General features: G+C 54.4%; 6 protein-coding genes across 6 annotated transcripts; 5 read left to right on the top strand and 1 right to left on the bottom strand.

The window, feature by feature from the left end:
• Positions 1–2,545: 2,545 nt before the first annotated feature.
• On the top strand, positions 2,546–3,817 carry W97_03744 (uncharacterized protein; the record flags this gene model as incomplete). The annotated part of the gene is made up of 5 exons (XM_007781638.1): positions 2,546–2,692; positions 2,743–2,749; positions 2,806–2,914; positions 2,982–3,538; positions 3,615–3,817. The coding sequence occupies 5 exons, from the start codon at positions 2,546–2,548 to the stop codon at positions 3,815–3,817; spliced, it is 1,023 nt and encodes a 340-aa protein (XP_007779828.1).
• A 687-nt stretch (positions 3,818–4,504) lies between these two features.
• On the bottom strand, positions 4,505–5,098 carry W97_03743 (uncharacterized protein; the record flags this gene model as incomplete). The annotated part of the gene is made up of 2 exons (XM_007781637.1): positions 4,505–4,786; positions 4,850–5,098. 2 exons carry the CDS (start codon positions 5,096–5,098, stop codon positions 4,505–4,507), a joined length of 531 nt encoding a protein of 176 aa, XP_007779827.1.
• A 4,199-nt stretch (positions 5,099–9,297) lies between these two features.
• On the top strand, positions 9,298–10,547 carry W97_03742 (uncharacterized protein; the record flags this gene model as incomplete). Its single annotated transcript, XM_007781636.1, has 5 exons — positions 9,298–9,345; positions 9,407–9,943; positions 10,012–10,292; positions 10,345–10,402; positions 10,461–10,547. The coding sequence occupies 5 exons, from the start codon at positions 9,298–9,300 to the stop codon at positions 10,545–10,547; spliced, it is 1,011 nt and encodes a 336-aa protein (XP_007779826.1).
• A 1,203-nt stretch (positions 10,548–11,750) lies between these two features.
• Positions 11,751–13,351, top strand: W97_03741 (uncharacterized protein; the record flags this gene model as incomplete). The annotated part of the gene is made up of 3 exons (XM_007781635.1): positions 11,751–12,291; positions 12,346–12,814; positions 12,871–13,351. The coding sequence occupies 3 exons, from the start codon at positions 11,751–11,753 to the stop codon at positions 13,349–13,351; spliced, it is 1,491 nt and encodes a 496-aa protein (XP_007779825.1).
• A 565-nt stretch (positions 13,352–13,916) lies between these two features.
• Positions 13,917–15,808, top strand: W97_03740 (uncharacterized protein; the record flags this gene model as incomplete). Its single annotated transcript, XM_007781634.1, has 4 exons — positions 13,917–14,019; positions 14,073–14,278; positions 14,335–14,653; positions 14,706–15,808. The coding sequence occupies 4 exons, from the start codon at positions 13,917–13,919 to the stop codon at positions 15,806–15,808; spliced, it is 1,731 nt and encodes a 576-aa protein (XP_007779824.1).
• Positions 15,809–16,295: 487 nt separating this feature from the next.
• W97_03739 (uncharacterized protein) lies at positions 16,296–18,440 on the top strand (the record flags this gene model as incomplete). Its single annotated transcript, XM_007781633.1, has 1 exon — positions 16,296–18,440. One exon carries the CDS (start codon positions 16,296–16,298, stop codon positions 18,438–18,440), a length of 2,145 nt encoding a protein of 714 aa, XP_007779823.1.
• Positions 18,441–20,245: the final 1,805 nt, after the last annotated feature.

Here is a 20,245-nt window from a genome sequence, read left to right as displayed (position 1 = left end):
GTACCTTGTTACGGCATTGTTCAGTAACTGAATCTCGACAGCCGGACAAAGAGCGTCTTCCGTGAATCAGCACTCAAAAAATGTGCTGTCTCGCTTGTGGTTCTTTCTCATGGTCTTTTGCCCCGGTGTTACATTACATATGGTCATTGGGGAGTCTGCTGGTCATTCATCTCAGTCGTCCATGTTCCATACACTTAGAGTTTCCAATCTCTACAGCGTTTTTGATCTATCGATAGCCATGACCATAGTTTTTGCCGTACGCACTCGTCAACCGCAAACAACTACTCACCAGGTACCAATAACTTCTATCGGACTGCCACGGTTGAGCAATTCATCCGCTCGCCTCCGCCTCAACGTCTTACTGCGCCTAAACCGTGACGAAGCTTCACGAAGACTTTACGTTGCTCGCCAGGCCCTCAAGATCAAGATTGACATGTCCCAGCTTCCTCCGGAGAGAAAGGTGGAACGGCTGAATCCGCTCTTCGCGAAAGATGGAGAGACCCCAATTCCAAGACCGTCCTTGCCTCAAGTGGCGATTGACTTGAGCAGGCACATGGTGACCACGTTGGCCCGGTCATCGCCGCTGCGCAAACATGAAGCGCAATCTACACCGTCAGATGAGGAGGACCATATTCGGGATCAGAACGGTATTCAAGAGGAGAATCCAGGCGATGATGTGGTTTGTCAAAAACGTCTTCCCGGTTCCGCAGTCCCGCAAGAACGGTCGCCACAACTGAACAGCCCTGCAACCGCTACTGCTAGGAAACAGCAATCCTCTTTGAGGCTTCAACACTTGCGCGCCAAGCTTGAGCGTATAACGCAGCGGATATCGAAAGTACAACGCAGCCAAGATCCGTAATTATCGGCATTCCGCAATCTGCTCCTCTACGCTGGCCAGTGGAATAAGTGCACAAGCTTCTTGATGGATCCTTCCCATGCTCGGAGACTCCGAGATTTTATTAGATGCGGTAAGTGCAACGGAAACACAAACTCCTGTATCGGTGTTGCACTTGTCACCTTTGTGTTCCACTCTGTCTGCTTTTCCAGCGTCTAGTCTCATACAAATCTAAAATCCATGAATTCAAGGATTTCGTTGATCACTTCGTTTCGTTCGTGCATACTCGTTGACCTCAGAGTAGGGCCATGGTAAGGAGACCCCAAGATCGCTGTATACCCCTGCACCGCATATCAATCTCTTGAAGATCACGACTGCTGTATCAAAAGATTGGAAGGCTGAAACCAGGTTATTGCAATATTCAGTGGAAGTCCGGCTTTCTTCTGCGAGACCGGTTGATAATCATAATCGGCGTCGACTTTTTGAAAGCTGATTCGTTCAATTTTCATTGCTAGTTCTTTGATGAAGATGGCTGCGAATATGCACGTTTCCAGGGCAAAGAAGTTATTAGACTTCACCACTTGTCATCCTGCTCACGGGGTCTTTATGTTCTGCTGGACATCTAGCATAGAACTCACTAGTATACACGCAATCTTCACCACCAATGTCACTACACATACCTATCCTTCTCTGTCACTTCCTCTCTCTGCACTTATATCAACAGCCGCATTGGTCAATCCAAATAGCAACAACCAAACAAGAGCTACTCTACTGCGGCACAACACCAACAATGTGCCTCCAACGCCACCAGACCCACTCACGCTGTAGCCACACAGTTGCCGTCCTACTTAACCAGCACTGTTTCTGTCCCCTTCGGCTCCATGCAGACATCGTCGTGGCGACGCTCTGCATTAATTGTCAGATCGCTAGGCATCACCAGGAGCGCGAAACTCTCCGCAAACAAAATCGCGGTTAGGCACTCAGGGTCTGGGGAACATGGATTGCGGAAAGGGAACCGCTTTGTCTGTTGGTGAGGCTAGAAAAGCGGGATCCAGAAAGCAGTGGCGGGGAAAGGACCCAGGCGATGCTCGGTAGTCTGGACGTGAGAAGGAGAGCTGAACTTCAGGATCTGGGATTTCGTGTAGAAGCTTTCTTGGGAGAGGGATCTTGTGGGATTAGGGTGCATTTCTAGACTGAGGGAGTAGCAGTACCTGACTGAATGGTGCGGATTCCATGTGCACTTTCAGAGCCCCTTTGCTAGTCCGTGTTTATGGGTGCATTCTGTTGTTTATTCGCTCTTAGTTGTTCTCAGGTCTGGCGCGCTGGTCTCGCCAACATGATGTGACAATGGGTACCAATACTAGACTCTCATTAAGTCGTAGACAAAAAACCAGCAAACCGCATGAATAGATCATGTTGCAACTTCCGAACAGAGAATCGGTAGCATGTGCTGTCAGCACAAGATCCCTGCCCTTCCGCACCTCCCACCTGCCCCTCAGCCACTAACTCCACTACCTCCGCCTGATGTCACTATTATCCAAATTCTCGCGCATTACTCTCCGGGGGTTCATGCCTATATGAACAACGGTAATCATGGCGATTTCAAGTTCGATCGAGAACGGAAATCCTGACCATCGGTCCGTCACACTGCAACTGATCTACCGCTATCCACCTTGAGTACCCGTAGACAGCAGCTACCAAAACTCCAACATGGGCAACAACAAAGCCGCCTGGATCACAGCGCCTAAAGCCAAGCCTCTCAAAGTCGACACCGGGCCCGACGCAAAGCCAGGTCCAGATGAGATTCTCGTCAAGAATGCCGCAGTTGCGGTGAACCCAGTTGACTGGAAAATCCAAGTAACTCACACCAGCCTCCCGCATGAACATATTGTATCTGACCATCTCAGGACACCGGTACGAGAGATTGTGCAGCACAGTACTTCGCAACCGCACCACTGACCTCCTCCAAGGATTCTACATCAAGAATTACCCCAACATACTCGGCACCGACGTCGCCGGCGAAGTGCTTGAAGTCGGGTCCAATGTCACACGTATCAAGAAAGGCGACCGCGTGATTGGGTACATCATGTCTTCCTCCCCAACATGAACAGTAACCCCAGCGCTGACATACCAATTCCACTCACAGACACTGCTACGGCCTCGGCACCGGCAAACCCGAACACGCCGGCTTTCAGCTCCAAAGCGTTTGCCCCGAGATCCTCGCCTCGCCCATACCAGATTCCCTGCCCTACGAGCACGCCGTCGTGCTGCCCCTCGCCGTGTCGACCGCCGCGGCAGGCCTGTACCAGAAGGCGCACCTCGGGCTGCCGTACCCGACCAAGGACGCCAAGCCCAGCGGGAAGACGCTCCTCGTGTGGGGCGGATCCAGCTCTGTGGGTTCGACGGCGACACAGCTGGCGGTTGCGTCAGGGGTGGATGTGGTCAGTGTGGCCAGTAAGCGCAATATAGAGTATGTGAAGGGCTTGGGTGCGAAGGAGGTCTTTGACTACAATAACGAGAACTGCGTGGATGAGATTGTGGGGGCGCTGAAGAAAGGCGAGTTCGCGGGTGTGTACGATGCTATCGCCCTCCCCGACGCGTTTAAGAAGTGGGGCCAGGTTGTCAAGAAGATGGGAGGCGGAAAGGCGGCGACGGTGTTGCCGCCGCCGGGGGATCTGGACGAGAGTATTCAGGCTGCAGGAGGTGAGTGTTTCCCCTGTGGAAGCGGTTTGGCCTTCCACGTCTGTCTTGACTTAGATTGCTGACGAGTTGGTTGCAGTCTGGGCCATCGCTATCTCGACCGATGAGAAGGAGGTTGGCGATGCGGTGTGGCGCAAGTATGTCCCCGACGCTCTAACGGAAGGCCGGCTGAAGGCTTTGCCTGAGCCGCTGGTTGTTGGTCATGGGTTGGAGAAGGTGCAGGAGGGGCTGGATCGCCAGAAGCAGGGCGTCTCGGCGAAGAAGGTGGTTATCACTCTATGAGCGGGAGTCTCCATGGCATTCAGGGACGCTTGACAGAAGAGTTCTGCAGACCCATTTGAAGGCCGCGCCTGTTCCACTTCAGCTATTACAAGCCCAGTTGAAGAATTCACAGGACACCAGGAAGGTGATGCTGTCTTCAATCGATCAGGCTTAGTCGGTTCGCGTCTGTGATATTGAGCGGGTACCCGCATTGTGGCCGCTAAAATCCGGGCCGTCGACAAGACCCAGAACGCCCACAGAACACCTCTTGTCTATCACAGCCACTGTCAGCGCCAGTACCTAGCTTGAAAGGACCAGATACCGAGGTCTAACTGGCGGCGTTCATTCCTTTTATGGAACGGCGGTGTTGCCGGAGTTGTGAGTTCGTGGGCTATAGGCCGCAGTTGATGGCCACGACCTGACACCTACCTGCCTTAGGTGAGCAAGAGTAGTCAGCTAACTTGTTTCTCGGAGTTGCGAATAGTTAGGCACACGTTGATGATGGATGGTCTGTCACAAGCTAGGTACTTGGTCATACAAGAGATGTCAACGTTCAATCAAACTTTATCAAAGCTTTCATTCGTGCTATCTGTTACGCACTGCCAACGTCATAACTTCATATACAACCCAACACAGGTGCGTCAAATACAACCCTTATATCCAAACTCCACATCGTCTTCGTAATGGAGTATAAGCCGCCTAGTCAAACTAGAACCCAAATCCCACCGCAAGCGAGATGAGCATCCCGACCCCACGCACGCAGTTGACGGCAACACGGTCGCGCTCGAGCGGGATGAGAAGGGCGTGCTCCGGCGCCTGGTGGCTCCCAGGGTCGATGGCAAGACGCCTATACGCGGCGAAGAAGGCGGCGGGATCTTCATTGCCGAGGACGTCTGGCTTGTAGAACGCTCTCGTAAGGATGTCGCTGTCATGGCGGTCGTAAACCCGGACTGACTGCCCGGGAGAGGGCGTGAGAGTCGGGCCTGCCGTCTGTGGCAACGAGAAGGTTAGGAGGATGGATCTTGGAGAGTCATCTTTCTGACTGAAACTTACGGCTGAGAGTGTAGCTAACGCGACGACAGGCTTGTGAAGGAGAATGAAGCGGTGGAAGATCCTCCGCTTCTTTGAGACGCGCCCCTTGTATAACGTTCGAAGCTTCTGCACGACCGTCTCGGGCATGTCTGCCGGCGAGAAGGTCAGGACAGTGGAGAAGAGGCGGCCGTCGGGGGACTCGATGATAACAAGCCAGCTCGTCTCTCGAGCGGCGTCGACATCGTTGCCGGAGAGGGTGATGTGTGGCATAGTAAGAGAAGGCATTTGAAGAAGTGCGGATGTGGTTGAAATGGAATGTTTGCTTGCTGGTGAGGGAAAGTTGAGAGAGGAGGAACAGAACCATCATCACGAACGAATACAGGTTTTATACACGCCGACTGTGCAGCTGCGCAGTAAATGGGTGTAAGTCTAGGAGTAAGAGTGGTCGTCTGGCGACGTAACTCTGGGCAATTCATTGCATTGCGCAGTGAGTGTTCCCCGTTAGCTGCGCGTCTTCCGTGACCATGACGGGACCGAGCCATCATGGCCATAGGTAAAGCTGGTGAGCTTCCGCCCAGCTGCGCAGCCATTGATACAGTTGATCCTTAGGATCGAGGGCGGTTAAGGGGGAAGAGGGCGTTGGCCATGGATGACTCGAGTAAAGAAGATTGCTGAGTTTGATTCACTCCGACGGTCAGTTGCTCTCCTAGAACCTAATCATGGAGCACAACTCCGTGATGGGAAGGTTGTGGCCAGGAGGTCTGTCCAGTTCATGACGGATTCTGCAGCTCTGTTTGAACGCTGTGTTGGCCCGTGCGCGCGTTCGCCAGTTGGCCAGCCATTTGCGCAGCTGGGCAGTACTCGAGTAGGTGCTGCGCAGTCGCTCATCACCACGAGAGGTCTCGTCTCTGCTTACAATGTCTTCACCGACGTCTCTAGTCTGTGTGCCAGATCACCGGTGGCATTGTCGGCTGCTTGAAGACTCGTTTTTGGTCAGTTCGGGCGTCTTCGTACGTGTAAGGATAGGTACTGACTTCGTGCAGAACAGACCAGAGCAAGCGCTCGCAGCAGCTTGCGCACGACCTGCTCACAGCTACCGGCAAATTCACAGCAAGCCCCCACATTTGCAGCAGAAATTGACATTGCGAGATCAAGCGGACGATAAGGAACTTGTCGTTCTGAGCGAGCAGGCCTTACTTTATACCCATCATCGGCTCAGCAGGCTGAAGTGGCAGAAGGCACCTGCTGCCTAGCCCACTACCACTTTCCTGCGTAAGACATGGAATCCAACACGGGGAGCCTTCCGCGTCCCATCATCCACCTGGGCGGGGAACAGATTCAGACATGTAAGGGTGGTAAGTAATCACCCTGCGTTGCCGTCGCTGTCAGATTGCGTGCTGACGCCTCTCTCTAAGCAGCGCCTAACAATGGCGAGAACGACCGCCAACGTCACCATGCTGACACCATCCGCCCTATCCGCCACGTAGAGAGCAATGAAGCCTCCTCCGTTAGCTGTAAAGCTACCAAGGACCCTGCGGACAGTGGATATGGCTCGCTCCAAGCCTACGATGACACCCCCCTCGATTTATCATCCTCATCCTATAGCGACTTGGGGACGCCTGGCGGAGACCTTTATGGAATAGCCTCCCAGTTTGAGAATGTGTATGAGCCATCGTTACGTCAAGGCGAGCACTTAGTCGACGACGAAGAGTGCTCGTCAGGCAATATTGCAGAAGTTATCCAACGCTCTTGGCGCGTCGCCTTACTGACAGCTGTGCCACGGTTTTTGCAACGTGGCCTGTACACCACTTACTTCCCTTGGGCATCCCCTACCTCGAGACGGCAGGCGATACAGCACGTCTTGAGCAGTGTTGGTGAAGTCTTGGACAAGTGTTCGCACCAGCACGAGAAACAGGTCAGTCTCTCAGCATCAGAACCGGTGCAAGACGCTCTTGAGCAGGGTTCGTCAACTGTTCAAAGGAGTGGCGGCGCAGCTGGTAAGTCGAGGAAAGCTCAAACCTCGGGCGCTAAGTCTGGAGCAAATGGTACTCCCGGCCGACAAAGGAAGGGGGCTGGCAAAGGCAACGGGGATGATCGTGCACGGAGGCGTTTTAGACGGTCGCCACCAGACGGCGCAGAGCGCGAGGGCCTGCGGTGCATCTATCAAGCCTGGAAGCCGAACACCTACAACTTCAACAACAGCCGGGACTGGATAGGTTGTGGCACGAGACACAAGTTCTTCTCTAGGTTTGTGTGCGTGCCCAATACGGCTGGCGCAAAGTTCGAACACTAACTGCCGCGTAGGCAACATCAGGAAAGAGCTCACCGCTTGATTGACGGCCCGCAGTATTACGCGATCGGAAACGATGCTCGTCAACCTTCAGGCGTTACCCTTTGTACAGAATGCTATGGGACGTTCCAAGACTACGAATCGTTTCAAAGGCATTTACCGCATGAGTGTCCTGCCGTTACCCCCGTTACCAGTGCGGAAAGGATGTGGCAACTCATGTTCGACGCATTCTGTGTAGATGAGGCTGTTCAGGGCCCTGCCGCTGTACCACTTCCACTATCACCACAGCCAGTAGCACCACAGCCGCAAGCGGAACCACACCCATCTCAACACCACGTGTCTCATCAACAACGCCTCGCGGAGTGTCCCCCAAGGCAGCATCAGCAGCAGGACGAGACACAGACTCTGAGGCAGCCTCCTCGCGGTCTTCATTTCACGCCGCAGACTTTGCAACGCCCTGGTGGTTTTCAACACGGTACCGCACATGTGGCCCTTGCGACACCAGGTACTCCCGCACGTGGCGATACTAGTAGTGCAGTAGTGCCCATGCACGAGCATCTTGCCGTACTGGACCAAAACCGCATTCTCATAGATACCAACCGAATTTTAGTGAGCATGAACCTAAATGCACAAGTAGCGTTGGAGCGATCAGAGCAGTTACGGCCAAGGCTACCGCAGTTTAATGCTTTCCCAGGGCCTTTGGCTCCCATCTCTCAACCTTTCCTCGAGGCTTCCGACAACGAAGCAACGTCGGCGTCGACGTCGGGACCCGCTAGCGGAATCACGCCGGCATCGCAATACCTCCCGCTGAGCCCGAACTACTACCCAGGTCTTGTGCCGGCAGCAGCAGCGCTCCCACCACAGTACCTATGGCCACAACATAGCAACGCCATTGGCCCGGGAGGACCGGAAGCGCAGCAGGAGAACCGAGGATCTCAGAACTCTGGGTTCCATGACTCCGCCTACGAGAGTCTGCCACTACTGCCAAACCCAGTTTGTGAGCAGAGTGGACGAGATTACGAGGACTCTCAATCACACAACGCAGATTACGAGTCTGATGCGGCGACTATCGCGCCGCGTGATATGACTGGCGGTCACTATGAAACTGAGGGAGAAACCGACATTGACGACGACTGTGGATTGTTTAGCAGACATAGAGGCAGGACATGACGCAACGAAGGCTTAGATGAAATGATGGATGCGGAGGACATGCCGGAAGAGTAGATGTGGCACCGGGGTTATGAAAATCGCCAGGCTTCAAGATCACCGCAACTTCCCAAAATCATCACGTTCGCAAGGAACTTTACCGCGACTGTTTGCCTCTAGATACACCTATGCTCGAGTGACGAAAAGCTGATAGACCACTAAATTTTTCTTTCATTTATCACGTTCGTGAAGAACCTTACCGATACGGTTGTACCTCCAGCCATGCCCGCACTCGAGCGACACAAAACCCGAGATTTCAAAGCCGCCAAAGTTTCCCTCGATCGCCAGGTCCATGGGGAGCGTTATATCGTGGCAATTCCGCCGCATCCTCCTTGGTTCACCACCTCCATGAGGAGCTTTGCCGTGACAGTTCCACCTCAATTTGCGTCTACGGCACGTTTATGAGGTTAGGTACATCTCTTCTTCACATTGCCTTTGACTTCACCGTTAGCATGTTGAACAATAAGCCGGAGGGTTGAGATCTGCCAGGAGCGCAAGGCACGTGTGAATCAATCATGTCGGCATCTGCAACCCCCGATCCCTGTTCTCACGGCCCCTCCAAAACTCCGACGCCATCCCGCCCGCTGTTGTGACAGGCCTCGATACGAGATACTCCGTACGTGTGCTTCACTCTGTTTTGCTGCATAGTGGCGTCCCTGCCACCTCAACAACAAGGCAACCGCTGACAATGCAGGGTGAGGATGTGTAAGCGGGAAAGGCCGAAGAGCGCGGACGAATCAGGAGCTTGAGAGCTGGCAGCTGGCAGCTGGCAGCTTAGAAATGCGGGGTGTGGTGGAGGATAAGGTGAGGCAGAGGAGCATACTCCGGACGCGTGTGCCTGAGCTGCCTGGAGATTGGCATACGAGGAGGATATATAAAAGGGTTGGGCGGGGGAGATGGTTGACGGCACGTCGAAGCTTCATTGCATCTTCTCCAAGTCAAAACTCTTTCCCAACTTATTCGAACTGCAACAATGGCCGATAAGAAGCTCATAGTGATCGTTGGAATCACTGGCAACCAGGTAGACTTCCCTGTCCTACCCTCAGGTCCTCAGAATCACTCCCATGCTCACAACCTGAAAGGGCGCCTCGGTCGCCGATGCCTTCATGGACGAGCCCGGCTGGAAGATCCGAGGCATCTCCCGCGACCCCAGCAAAGCCTCCAGCAAAGTGTGGTCCGACAAAGGCGTCGAGATGGTCGCGGGTGATCTCGACAACCTCGAGAGCATCCAACCCGCCTTCAAGGGCGCGAACGTGATCTTTGCCGCCACGGACTTCTGGCAGGCCATCGGCAATCCAAAGAACCACCAAAAGGCCGCCGAGCGCGGGGTAACGATCAATGAGGTCGCATACGAGATTGAGGTCCAGCAGGGAAAGAACATTGTCGATGCGGCGGCGATGACGCTGAATACGCTTGATAGATTCGTGTTGAGCACGTTGAGCCATGCGAAGAAGTGGAGCGGCGGGAAGATCCAGTGGAATCTACACTTTGATGCGAAGTGGGCTGCCGTAGACTACCTGAAAGAGACGTATCCGGAGCTGCTCAAGAAGACCAGTCTGCTGCAGGTGGCGCTTTTCATGACGAATTGGCAGCAGGGGGGAAGGATGGCGCCTCACAAGGTCCGTATGCTCTCAGAACTTTTTGATGTTGCGATGAGCCATGAAGCAGTCGCGCTGATGCCCTATAGCAAGCCGATGGGACCTACCTCCTCAGCGTGCCAACCAAGCCACATGCCAAGATACCGATGTTGAATCCGCGTGTGGATGTTGGTCCTCTCACAAAGGCTCTTGTGCAGGCCGAGCCGGGCAAGAACCTGCTCGGCGCAGCCAGTGTTCTGAGCTGGACGGAGTGGTGCGAGATCTGGGGCAAGAAGCATGGCGTAACCTGCAGGTACGAGGAGTTGCCGCCGGAGAAGATGGAGGAGGAGATTCCTGGCGGCGTGGGGAAGGAGCTTGCAGACATGTTTGTGTAAGTGGACATCGCTCCTGCTGTCATGGATACGAATACTGAGTCAGGCTAGGTATTTCTCCGACCCTGGTTATGATGGCGGCGACCCGAGTGTTATCTTGCCGAAAGATGTGAGTTGACCTGGGGTGAGCTTGTAACTGCATGAGAATGCCGCTGACAATTCGACAGCTCGGTGTCGATGTCGAGTTGATGAGCGTCCAGGAGTATATCGAGAAGACGGACTTTTCCTCGATCTTGCAGGAATCGGCTGCTTAATCTGGGGTTTGATATTGTCGGTCTCTTATGTACATTACTGTATAATCTCAACCAAACTGTGTCCCCTGTGCTACGTACCGCACTCCATCGTGTTATTTGTTTGAGCCAGGTCAACGATGCAGCTCTCTTAACGAGACTATTCGAAGACCATTGAGGTGTCGTAGACCTGAGGTCACTGTACCGGTGAAGGGTTTATGCTTACTAAACGGGCTTGATCCACCGATCGAGAAAAATCTACCCTATGACTTCTGATGCTGAGGTTGCTTCCTCCTCCGGCCAGCAAAACGGTCCCTCCAATCCGGCTCCGAAGAGCATGGCACACGTCGATTGCGCATAACCTTTTGTACTCCACAAAAGAAAGAACACAGCAACGGGAAGTCGCTGCTCAGAATCAAGCCGAAGACTCCCGGCAGGCTGGGATGAGCCTCCAGCTCACGAACTCGTGCGATAGCAACTGTAGTTACCAGATGCTTCCCCTCGCCAGAAGTCGGCTGGGAACTTTTATCCTCTTTGAGGTGGGAAAGCGGCTGCAGGAGATGCCAGTCCCCGGGTTCAGCGCCAGATAAGCTCAACGAGGGCACGCCGGACCGCAGATGGACCTGCAGGTCTGCCTGTGAGTCTCTTAACGCTCATCGGGCAGACCAGGAGACATCCACGAGGTCGGTTCGTAGGGGTGATGTGAGTTGCATACTGGCAGGAACCACATACCCTCTTCGGGTAGCAGGGCGATCCTGCGGCTAAGCTGAATCGGGCGGGACCAATCACTTTGCCATGGGCCCTCGACCGGAGACAGATAAAATAACCTAGGTAAAGATATGAAGATGCCCTTTCAAAAGTCATGCAGTATGTTTACTCGCGTTTGGCAGCCTTTTTGCAAGCATCGAAAGTACCGCCGTCTTCCCGCCCCCCGGCGTAGTCCGTTTCGGGTCATCTGTAAGAGCAGGCCGACCAACAGTACTCTGTTCGCCTCCAACCGTCCTGTGTACTTCCCCGCTTTATCGGGTGATAAGAGAGCTCCATAGCTGCAGGCGCTTGGTGACGCATGGAGTGCCTAGTAGAAGGATGTGTCCAGCCTACGTACCTGCTTAGTGGGAGCGCCTATGGTAATGATCTGAGACCAGGCTTTAATACGCCTTCTTTGCGACTCTTTTTCTCGCTCTTCCGTCCTGTCACATTTGCCACACTCAGATCACCGTTTACAACATGGATGGTGTTTTGTTATTGCTCATTGGGCTTGTTTTCCTCCTCACCTCGATTTCCTGCCTCGCCGTCAACAAAAAGCAACGTGATGTCGTGCTTGACCGATTACACATCCGACGCAGGCGTGCGTCTGGCGCCAGAACACCACCTCGTTCTCTATCGCCTGGCAAGAAGATTCCAGCGGCAGCAGCAGCCGTTTCGCCAACCTACCAAGATATCTTTCCACCGTCTCGCCGTGCTGCACTGGCGGAGATCGAGACCGACTTGCCGACTATACTGAATAAGCCGCTTAGCGAGCTCGTGACGCCGCCTGCCAAGTCACGAATTGCGTGTATACCCTTAGATGTCGATCTGAAGAACCTAGAATCTACTTGCTATACGGCTACCGAGTTCTCGAACGAAGAAATCAATGCACTCGGCGACTTTCCAGACTATGCAGGTCTTAGTGGTATACCCTTACCTGAGCCGTATACTACTTTCGACATTACCAAAGCACAGCCAAGACCATATAGACCACTACGATGGTCATACCATCAGACTATGTGTAAGTAGCATGCTGGAATAGTGCAGGTCAAATAATACGCTGACACGAACGAAGCACTCACGAAGCTGGAGCCGGACTGGTGGCTTGAGCTCGAAAGCACCTACGTAAAGCGGATCCAGCAGCGACAAGGACTCTACGCAAAGTACGGCGATCATGTTCTCGACCATCTACCAGGCTCAGAGCTCGCCTGCAAGGAATTAATGGAGATGTGCGTGCAGTTTCTCTGCGCGCGCTATCCACAATACTTCCGCCTGGACAGGGAGAACATGACCTTCCATAACGACATCTTGCACACTTACACGGACCTGAAGAAAACGCATCCACTGCACGTGCTGCTCAACAACGTGCCGGAGGACTTTGCCATTATGCTCCGTAACCCGGAAACTGGATTCTACCACTTCCGTGCCGGCGTCATCTGCAGCTCTCTGGGGTGGGATCTCGGCACGAAGATGGGCCTGCGGCTTCATGAGATCCATGCACCAATACCAGACTACAAGGAGAAGATGCAGTTCTCGATGGACAGGTATGGCTTCAGCATCACCTCAGCGTGAGAACTTGCTAGCTGACTCTACAATCCAGATACTTCGCCAAAAAGCCTACCGACAAGGCAATCCAGCGCGGCTCCTGGGGTCTCGAGATCGACGAGCCCCTCTACATGCCCCCGGGCGACCCGCATACGGACCATCGCGATGTTCAACACGCGGACCTGGACCTCTCGCGCATCCATCTGCGCGTCGACTGGCAGACGCTCCGCCGCCTACCGCTGTCCGGCGCCATCATCTTCAACTTCAAGGCGCTGTTCACGCCGGTAGAGAAGTTCAGGGAGGAGCCGTACATCCCCGCGCTGCTCCTCAAGGTGCTCCGCGAGGGCAAGAAGAGCATCATGGAGTACAAGAGCACGTGGCATACGGAGCATGTGGTCATTCCGGCAATGGAGGAGTTTGCGAAGGAGCAGATTGAGAAGGGGTGGGTGCCTGCGGATTGGGAACCGCATACTCTGGAGGAGAGTCCGTGGTTTCCGGGCTGGGAGGAGAAGTGGCGGAGGGAGCAGGACTTTTAGGGGGGTTGAGTGTGGCTAGAAGGGCGCTTGGACACGTAGCGGCGTTTGCATTGACGTTATCTAAGAGGTTGATTTTGCGCTTGAACGCAATCTCTCAGTTGCAGTCAGCTATTCAAGAGTATCGAAAGATCGGGTTGCTCAACTCTCCAAAGTGACTCTCTCTTCGCCAGTGCCTCGGCTCTTTCCCCACGTTCCCGCCCGCCCCATACCCCAGACTGCGGCACGATCTTGGCGCGACACATCTCACTCTCCCCATCAAGCTCGGCAATTTGAGCACCTCCGCATCTCAAACCCGCGATGGTGCGGTACCCGGATGCAGGGCGCAGCCCGTCTTGGCTCGATGGACTAATGGAGGAGTGTACTCGAGTAAGTTCATAAAAGCTGCACTCGCTCGCTCACGCGTTTCGCCGTGGTGACACTGTGTAACACTCTTAAATCGAGCTCAATAAGTGCATATTTGTTCGTACTTCTCTGTTCTTCTCCGCATTAGAAGTCCGTCTTTCTCTGTCTGCTTTCTTCTCTCGCTCCTCTCCTCTCCGTTTTCTGGGCTTCACACAGGTTCGCCATGGTGGTTTCTGTTTCCAGGGACAGGCCATGGCCTGAGGTGCCCTCGGGCAACAAAGACTTTACCCAAGCGGCAGTCGTAATCATAGGCGCTGGCATCTCCGGTAAGTTCACGGGCGCTCCTCGTCATTCTGGCAAGGCGATCTGACATGCTGAGCAGGCATGTGCATGGCCATCGACCTCATCAAGCGGAACAAGTGCCACAACTTCGTCATTGTCGAGAAGAGCAGCGGAGTTGGCGGGACCTGGCATGACAACAAATACCCTGGTTGCTGTTGCGATGTCTGGAGTATGCTGTATAGCTACTCCTTTGAGCAGAACCCGGACTGGACAAGGGAGTATCCGGGGCAGGAAGAGATATTGGTAGAGTTCCCACAGCATCCCGATGAGGGTGGCCGCTGCTAACAGCGTCAACACAGGCGTACCTGCAAGCTGTTGCAGAGAAGTATGGCCTCTACAAGTACATCCGCTTCAACACCGCTGTTGAGGAAGCGCGTTGGGACGACGCCGAGCAGAAGTGGAAGGTTGACGTCAAGGTCATCGGAGCGAAGGATAGCGAATTTTCGCCAGCATATACTATCACCTCGGACTATCTCGTCTCGGCGGTTGGGCAGCTTAACTCGCCCAAGTATCCCCAGATACCTGGACTGGACACATTTAAGGGAAAGAAGATGCACTCAGCCAGATGGGACTGGAGCTATGGGCTGGAAGGGAAGAAGATTGCTGTCATCGGCAATGGTAAGCCTAGACCATACTTAAGAAACATCAACACTACTGATCTGTAGAACAGGTGCAACAGCAGCGCAAATCATTCCCGAAGTCGTGAAAGTAGCATCGCGCACAACGGTATACCAGCGGTCCCCCAACTGGGTGATTCCGCGCGCCGACGCCCCGAACTCCGCTCTCAAGCGTGCCGTCTTCAAATACCTGCCTCCAGTTCGCTGGCGCGTGCGTGCTATGCAGATGGACTTCCGCGAGAGCTTCTTCGATGCCGTAACAGACAAGGACTCGAAATTTGCGCAGGACATCCGCGACTGGTGCATCGGGCAGATGCACGCCGCATTGCCCAACCAGCCCGAGCTATGGGCGAAGCTAACCCCCGACTACAGTCCCGGCTGCAAGCGCGTCATCATCTCCGACGACTACTACCCCGCGCTCGCTCTGCCCAATGTGAGGCTCGAGACGCGGGCGATCTCACAGATCACCGAGAGCGGGATCGAGGTCGAGGGCGGCGACGCCGAGGACTACGACCTCATCGTTCTAGCCACGGGCTTCCGCACCGTCGAGTTTATGCACCCGATCAACATTGTCGGCGCAAACGGCCGCTCGATCAAGGATATCTGGAAAGGCGGCGCAAGGGCGCTCTACGGCACCACGGTCGAGGACCTGCCTAATTTCGGCATGTTCTACGGCCCGAACACGAATCTGGGGCACAATAGCATTATTCTGATGATCGAGGCGCAGAGCCGCTATCTCAACGCTATGGTGAGGGCGGTGCTGGACGCGAAGCGGCAGGGAAAGAAGTTGGCGCTGAAGCCGAGGCCCGAGCGCGTCAAAGAGTACAACGATGAGGTGCAAGAGATATTGGACAAGTCCTCGTTCGCGGATCCTAGCTGCAACAGCTGGTACAAAAACGAGGAGGGCAGGATTACGAATAACTGGTCCGGCACTGTCATTGAGTATCAGGACATGCTGAGCAAAGTTAACTGGGATGACTACATAGCGGAGGGTAGCGGTGCTGAGATGGTGAAGGGGAAGGGCGAGACGAAGCTGGGAAGGGTTCAGGAGGAGACGTCGGTCAGCAACATGACCTTGGCGTTAGGTGCTCTGAGTGCTCTGGCAGTAGGTGTGGGTTATTTTGCGAGGGGATCACGTCTGCTGAGGGCGCGCTAGCGCGGAGCTATTGATGCGGTTGCTCTTTGGTTTGACGACTTCACAGTGTACCTTAAACTCAGCTAGACTATTACTGAACGATTACATGCCCCGCTCTCGAGAACAGAGAGCAACGCCGTGTCGATTACCGTGAAACGATTCATCGCCGCAAGAGAGCGGGTCACGTGTCAAGCTTGGATCAAAGTGACCGTCAGGTGATACTGCATTCCCCTTCTAGACATGCGGACTTCTCACCTCTCGTACTCTTAAGTTGCTTCACGGCCCAAGTGAAAACTAGACTCTTAGGGTTGCTCTGCTTTGCTGAATATCATGTCATGTCTTCTTATCTGATGATGGCCTCTATCCTACTGCACCGCGCTTTCCTCCGCATGTTTGGATCGCTTGATTCACATAACATATGCTAGCTTAATATACCCTACTTGCTTTGCTTTCATAACGTCTGGTCAGTTTCTGGATATATCTTCTCTCTTTCTCTTAGTTTGCAGCCATGGCCTCTAGTCCCTTCACAGCATCTACAGCCCACAGTTCACCCCCTCCAGCAGAAGCACCTAACCTGGACTTGAGCATCTTACCACCAATGTTCGTTTTACCTACCCATCTTGCTGAGGAAGACCTCCATGAGCTAGAAGACAAGCTAGTCGAGCAGGGCGCGCAGTTGACCTACGATATCACCGAAGCTAAGATAGTGATCGGGAAAGTCGGCACTAAGCGCCGCGCCGAGATGGAGTTGCGCTGCCGGAGGTTGTGGACCGAGGAAATGGCTCCTGTAAAAGATCCGCCAAGGAGGGGTATGGAGGGAGTGGAGCCACCGAGAAAACGGCAACGTGTCGAGAATGTGACAGAGGCGATAAAGCCCGACCAGGAAGCTATCGTCATTGACGACTCCACGACGGAAGACGAGACCGAGAGTGTGGTTCGTAGAGCGCCAGAGCCGACGGAGAAGAAGAGGTCGCTACCTCGAACGCCGTCATTGGAGATTCCGAGCACGCCGGACTCGAAGGATGTGCCCGTTAATGCTGCCGATTTCCAGGATGTTGTCAAGGTGGTTAAGCTGGAGTGGCTAGATGACTCTTCCGAGGCGGGGCGGCTACTCCCTTTCGATAACTATGTTGTGTATCAGGGACGACCAACAGCAAGGCCCGAAGGAGTCTCAACGCCGACACCAGCCAAAACACCACCCTCAAAGGCAAAAGCAGCACGTGCTCCATCACAACGCATCTTCGCCGATAAGCCGCAGCAGGCGCAAGGCATTTTGGAGCGGGCGAAAGCAGATGCGGAAGCGGCCGGCCCAAAACACGGCCTCACGCACTACGGTCTAGCAAAGAACCAGGGCATCCGTCGACTCGGAGACAAGAACCTGCCATCAACGCTCCGCCGTGCCGATGACACCAGCGCACAGAAGGCCGCTCTCCTCCAACAGACCACAAGCGAGTACGAAGGCCACACCAGCGACTTCCCCGAGCCGCCCGACTGGGTGAAACAGCATCTCAAGTACTCCTGCCAGCGCTCTACGCCGCCCAACCCCCCCAACGAGCCCTTCATCACAGAACTCAAGAAGATCAAACTCGCCCGCCTCCTCACCGGTGACGAAATCGGCGTCCGCGCCTACAGCACCTCCATCGCCTCCCTCGCCGCGTACCCCTACCTTCTCAGCCACCCGCGCGAGATCCTCAATCTGCCCGGGTGTGACACCAAGATCGCGAACCTCTGGATCGAATGGAAAAACAGCGGCCGCATTGTCGCTGCCGATGAGGCAGAGGACGACGACGCGATGACGGTTCTCCGCCTCTTTTACAACATCTGGGGCGTTGGCGCCACAACCGCCCGCGAATTCTACCACGACCGCGGCTGGCGCGACCTTGATGACATTGTCGAGTACGGCTGGGCGACCCTGACGCGTGTGCAGCAGATTGGGGTGAAGTTCTACGACGAGTTCCTCACCGGGATTCCGCGCGCTGAAGTCGAGCTTATCGGCGAGATCGTCCGCGAGCACGCCGCCCGTGTTAGGGACGACGATGTTGAAGTCACGATTGTGGGGGGCTACCGCCGCGGCAAGCTGGAGAGCGGCGATGTGGATATGATCGTCTCGCACCCCGACCTCGATAAGACTGCTAACCTGGTTACGGATATTGTCGCCAGCCTCGAGACAGAGGGCTGGATCACGCATACGCTGCTTCTTAGCCTGACTGGCACGCAGCGCGGGCAGGCTACTCTGCCGTTCCGCGCTTCCGGTGGCGGCGGCCACGGCTTTGATACCCTGGATAAGGCGCTCGTTGTCTGGCAGGACCCTGTCTGGCCTACCCGTGACGCTGATTTGGCTGCGAACCCCAAAGCGAAGAATCCGAGTGTTCATAGGAGAGTCGATATTATCGTGTCTCCGTGGCGGACGAGAGGATGCGCCATCGCTGGGTGGAGCGGCGGCACGACGTTCCAGCGGGATCTAAGACGGTATGCGAAGAATGTCAAGGGGTGGAAGTTCGACAGTAGCGGTGTGAGGGACAGGAGCTCGGGAGAAGTTGTCGAGCTTGAGGGGCCAGAGGGAGTGGAAGGGACGGCGGAAGAGGCTGAGAGGACGGTGTTTGAGGGAATGGGACTGCCTTGGTTCAGACCCGAGGAGCGGTGTACGGGATGACCGAGGGAGGAAGTGAGGCTGGGCCTGATGTTGGGTTTCTGCTTGGTTAAGCAGCATTCCAGCGCTGGAAAGCAAATTGGATAAACCTCTGGTTATGAATTTGGGAAAGCTTTGGAAGTATTGGTGGATCACATACTCTAGAGACAGTGTTGGGTGTCGTTGAGAGGCTAGTGCATACGCTGCGGCACATGGCAGTACACAGTGCCGTCATGGGGAACTAGCGCCTTGTGTCCCTTAGGAATGGATACGTCCAATCACTTTCTGTCACCCGCGTATGTATACCAGCGCGCTCGAGCCAAAGTCTTGCTACACAATTTTCCTTGTCTTGCAAGGACCTACAGGCTACTCGTATGCGAGACTATCCTGTCTGATGATCAGATGACGAAAGAGATGGACATGAGTCCTCAATAATAAGCTTCAATACATCCTCCCCTTTCCTCAGCAGCAGCCCATCGCGGTCAAGTAAAACTCCGTCAAGCTTCTTGGAAGCCCAATCGGCTGCCAGGTCAATATCTCCTGGCCGGCCTGTTGTGGTCTTGGTGTCCTCGCCCGAAAGCCACACTGCACACACCTGGACTCCTCTCTTAGCGCCGAGCACGTCTAAATCCTGCTGTTCCAAACTGTCTGTCGAAGCAATGGACAGAGCGTACTCATAGCTGAGCTCCGCACGGATGCGAGACGTATGGAATCGGGTTGGAGGGGCGGATGCTGATATGAAGGACCTGACTGGATGGCCTGGGATGAGCTGTATGGGTTCCGGCATCACGGAAACGGTGGGCTCAGGTGCTTGTGAGAGCCTCTCCACAATTTCAGATGTTTGTGGCGTGGAACGCTGTGCTGGGTTCTGAATCGTGGAAGAAGAACTACTAGATTGGCAGGATGCCACTCCGTTGATCCTCTCCTGGATAGAGGAGGTGGAGGCTAGTGGGGAGTTCGCCAGTAGATCCTCATCCTTCAAATGATTGTTTGGTGGCATTAGGGAAACAACGCTATTATGGCTTGAACTTCCGGATAATACTTTGGCTTCATCTGAAACATGGACATTTGCAGAGTCTAGAATAGCGGAAGCTTCCGAAGCGGTCAATGAACGAACGTTCAGTATTCTGCTTTCGTTACCAAAACTCCGGGACAAGCTAGCTGTCTTTAAACAAGAAAGGATCTGTTGCTCAACCAGAGCATGGAACCGATTGTACAATCGATCTAGTTCCTCAAGTCGCGTTGCGGGAATGGAGAGAGCGACAAGGTCTGGCAGAGTCCACTGTGGATACAATCTGCCATGAGTCTTCGGCGTGTAAAACTGGTCATGAAGGCTCAGGAAGAGGTTGCAAAGGTAGCACGCATTTTTGCTTGCGCATATTACCCGAGGCTTCAGCCGAACCTCTGACTTTTGCTCGCAGTGGAAGAGTAGTTGGATCTCCGCGTGTATCGTCTTTCTGAGTGCAGACTTCCTCTGCAAATCGGCTTGAATGTCCGCTAGTTTCGCTCCGAGACGATGCTCGAATTGTTCAATTGTCGCCTTCCGTGCTGGGGTTCGGTGGTTGATATAGCGGCGAAGCAAGCCTCCGGGTACCGTTCCCGCGGACCCGGTTTGAAAGCCCTTTGGGGCAGTAGGCTGGGCCACAACAGGGCGCACTACTATAGTTCGGAAGACAGCAAATTTTCGCGCAAACCGAAGGAGACATGGACCTAGCGTAACATAACGACCCAATTTGCGAAATCCATCGACGACACTCGTCTTTCGGTCCGCTGGAAAGGACGTTTCGTGCTGCGGAATGGCGCAGAGAACATTATCCAGCTGGTGCTCA

The sequence above is a fragment of the Coniosporium apollinis genome (genome assembly GCF_000281105.1).
Source record: "Coniosporium apollinis CBS 100218 chromosome Unknown supercont1.15, whole genome shotgun sequence".
Classification (NCBI taxonomy): Eukaryota; Fungi; Ascomycota; class Dothideomycetes; genus Coniosporium; species Coniosporium apollinis.
The sequence above is the reverse complement of the archived record's forward strand: the minus strand, read 5'-3'. Positions and strand labels throughout refer to the sequence as shown.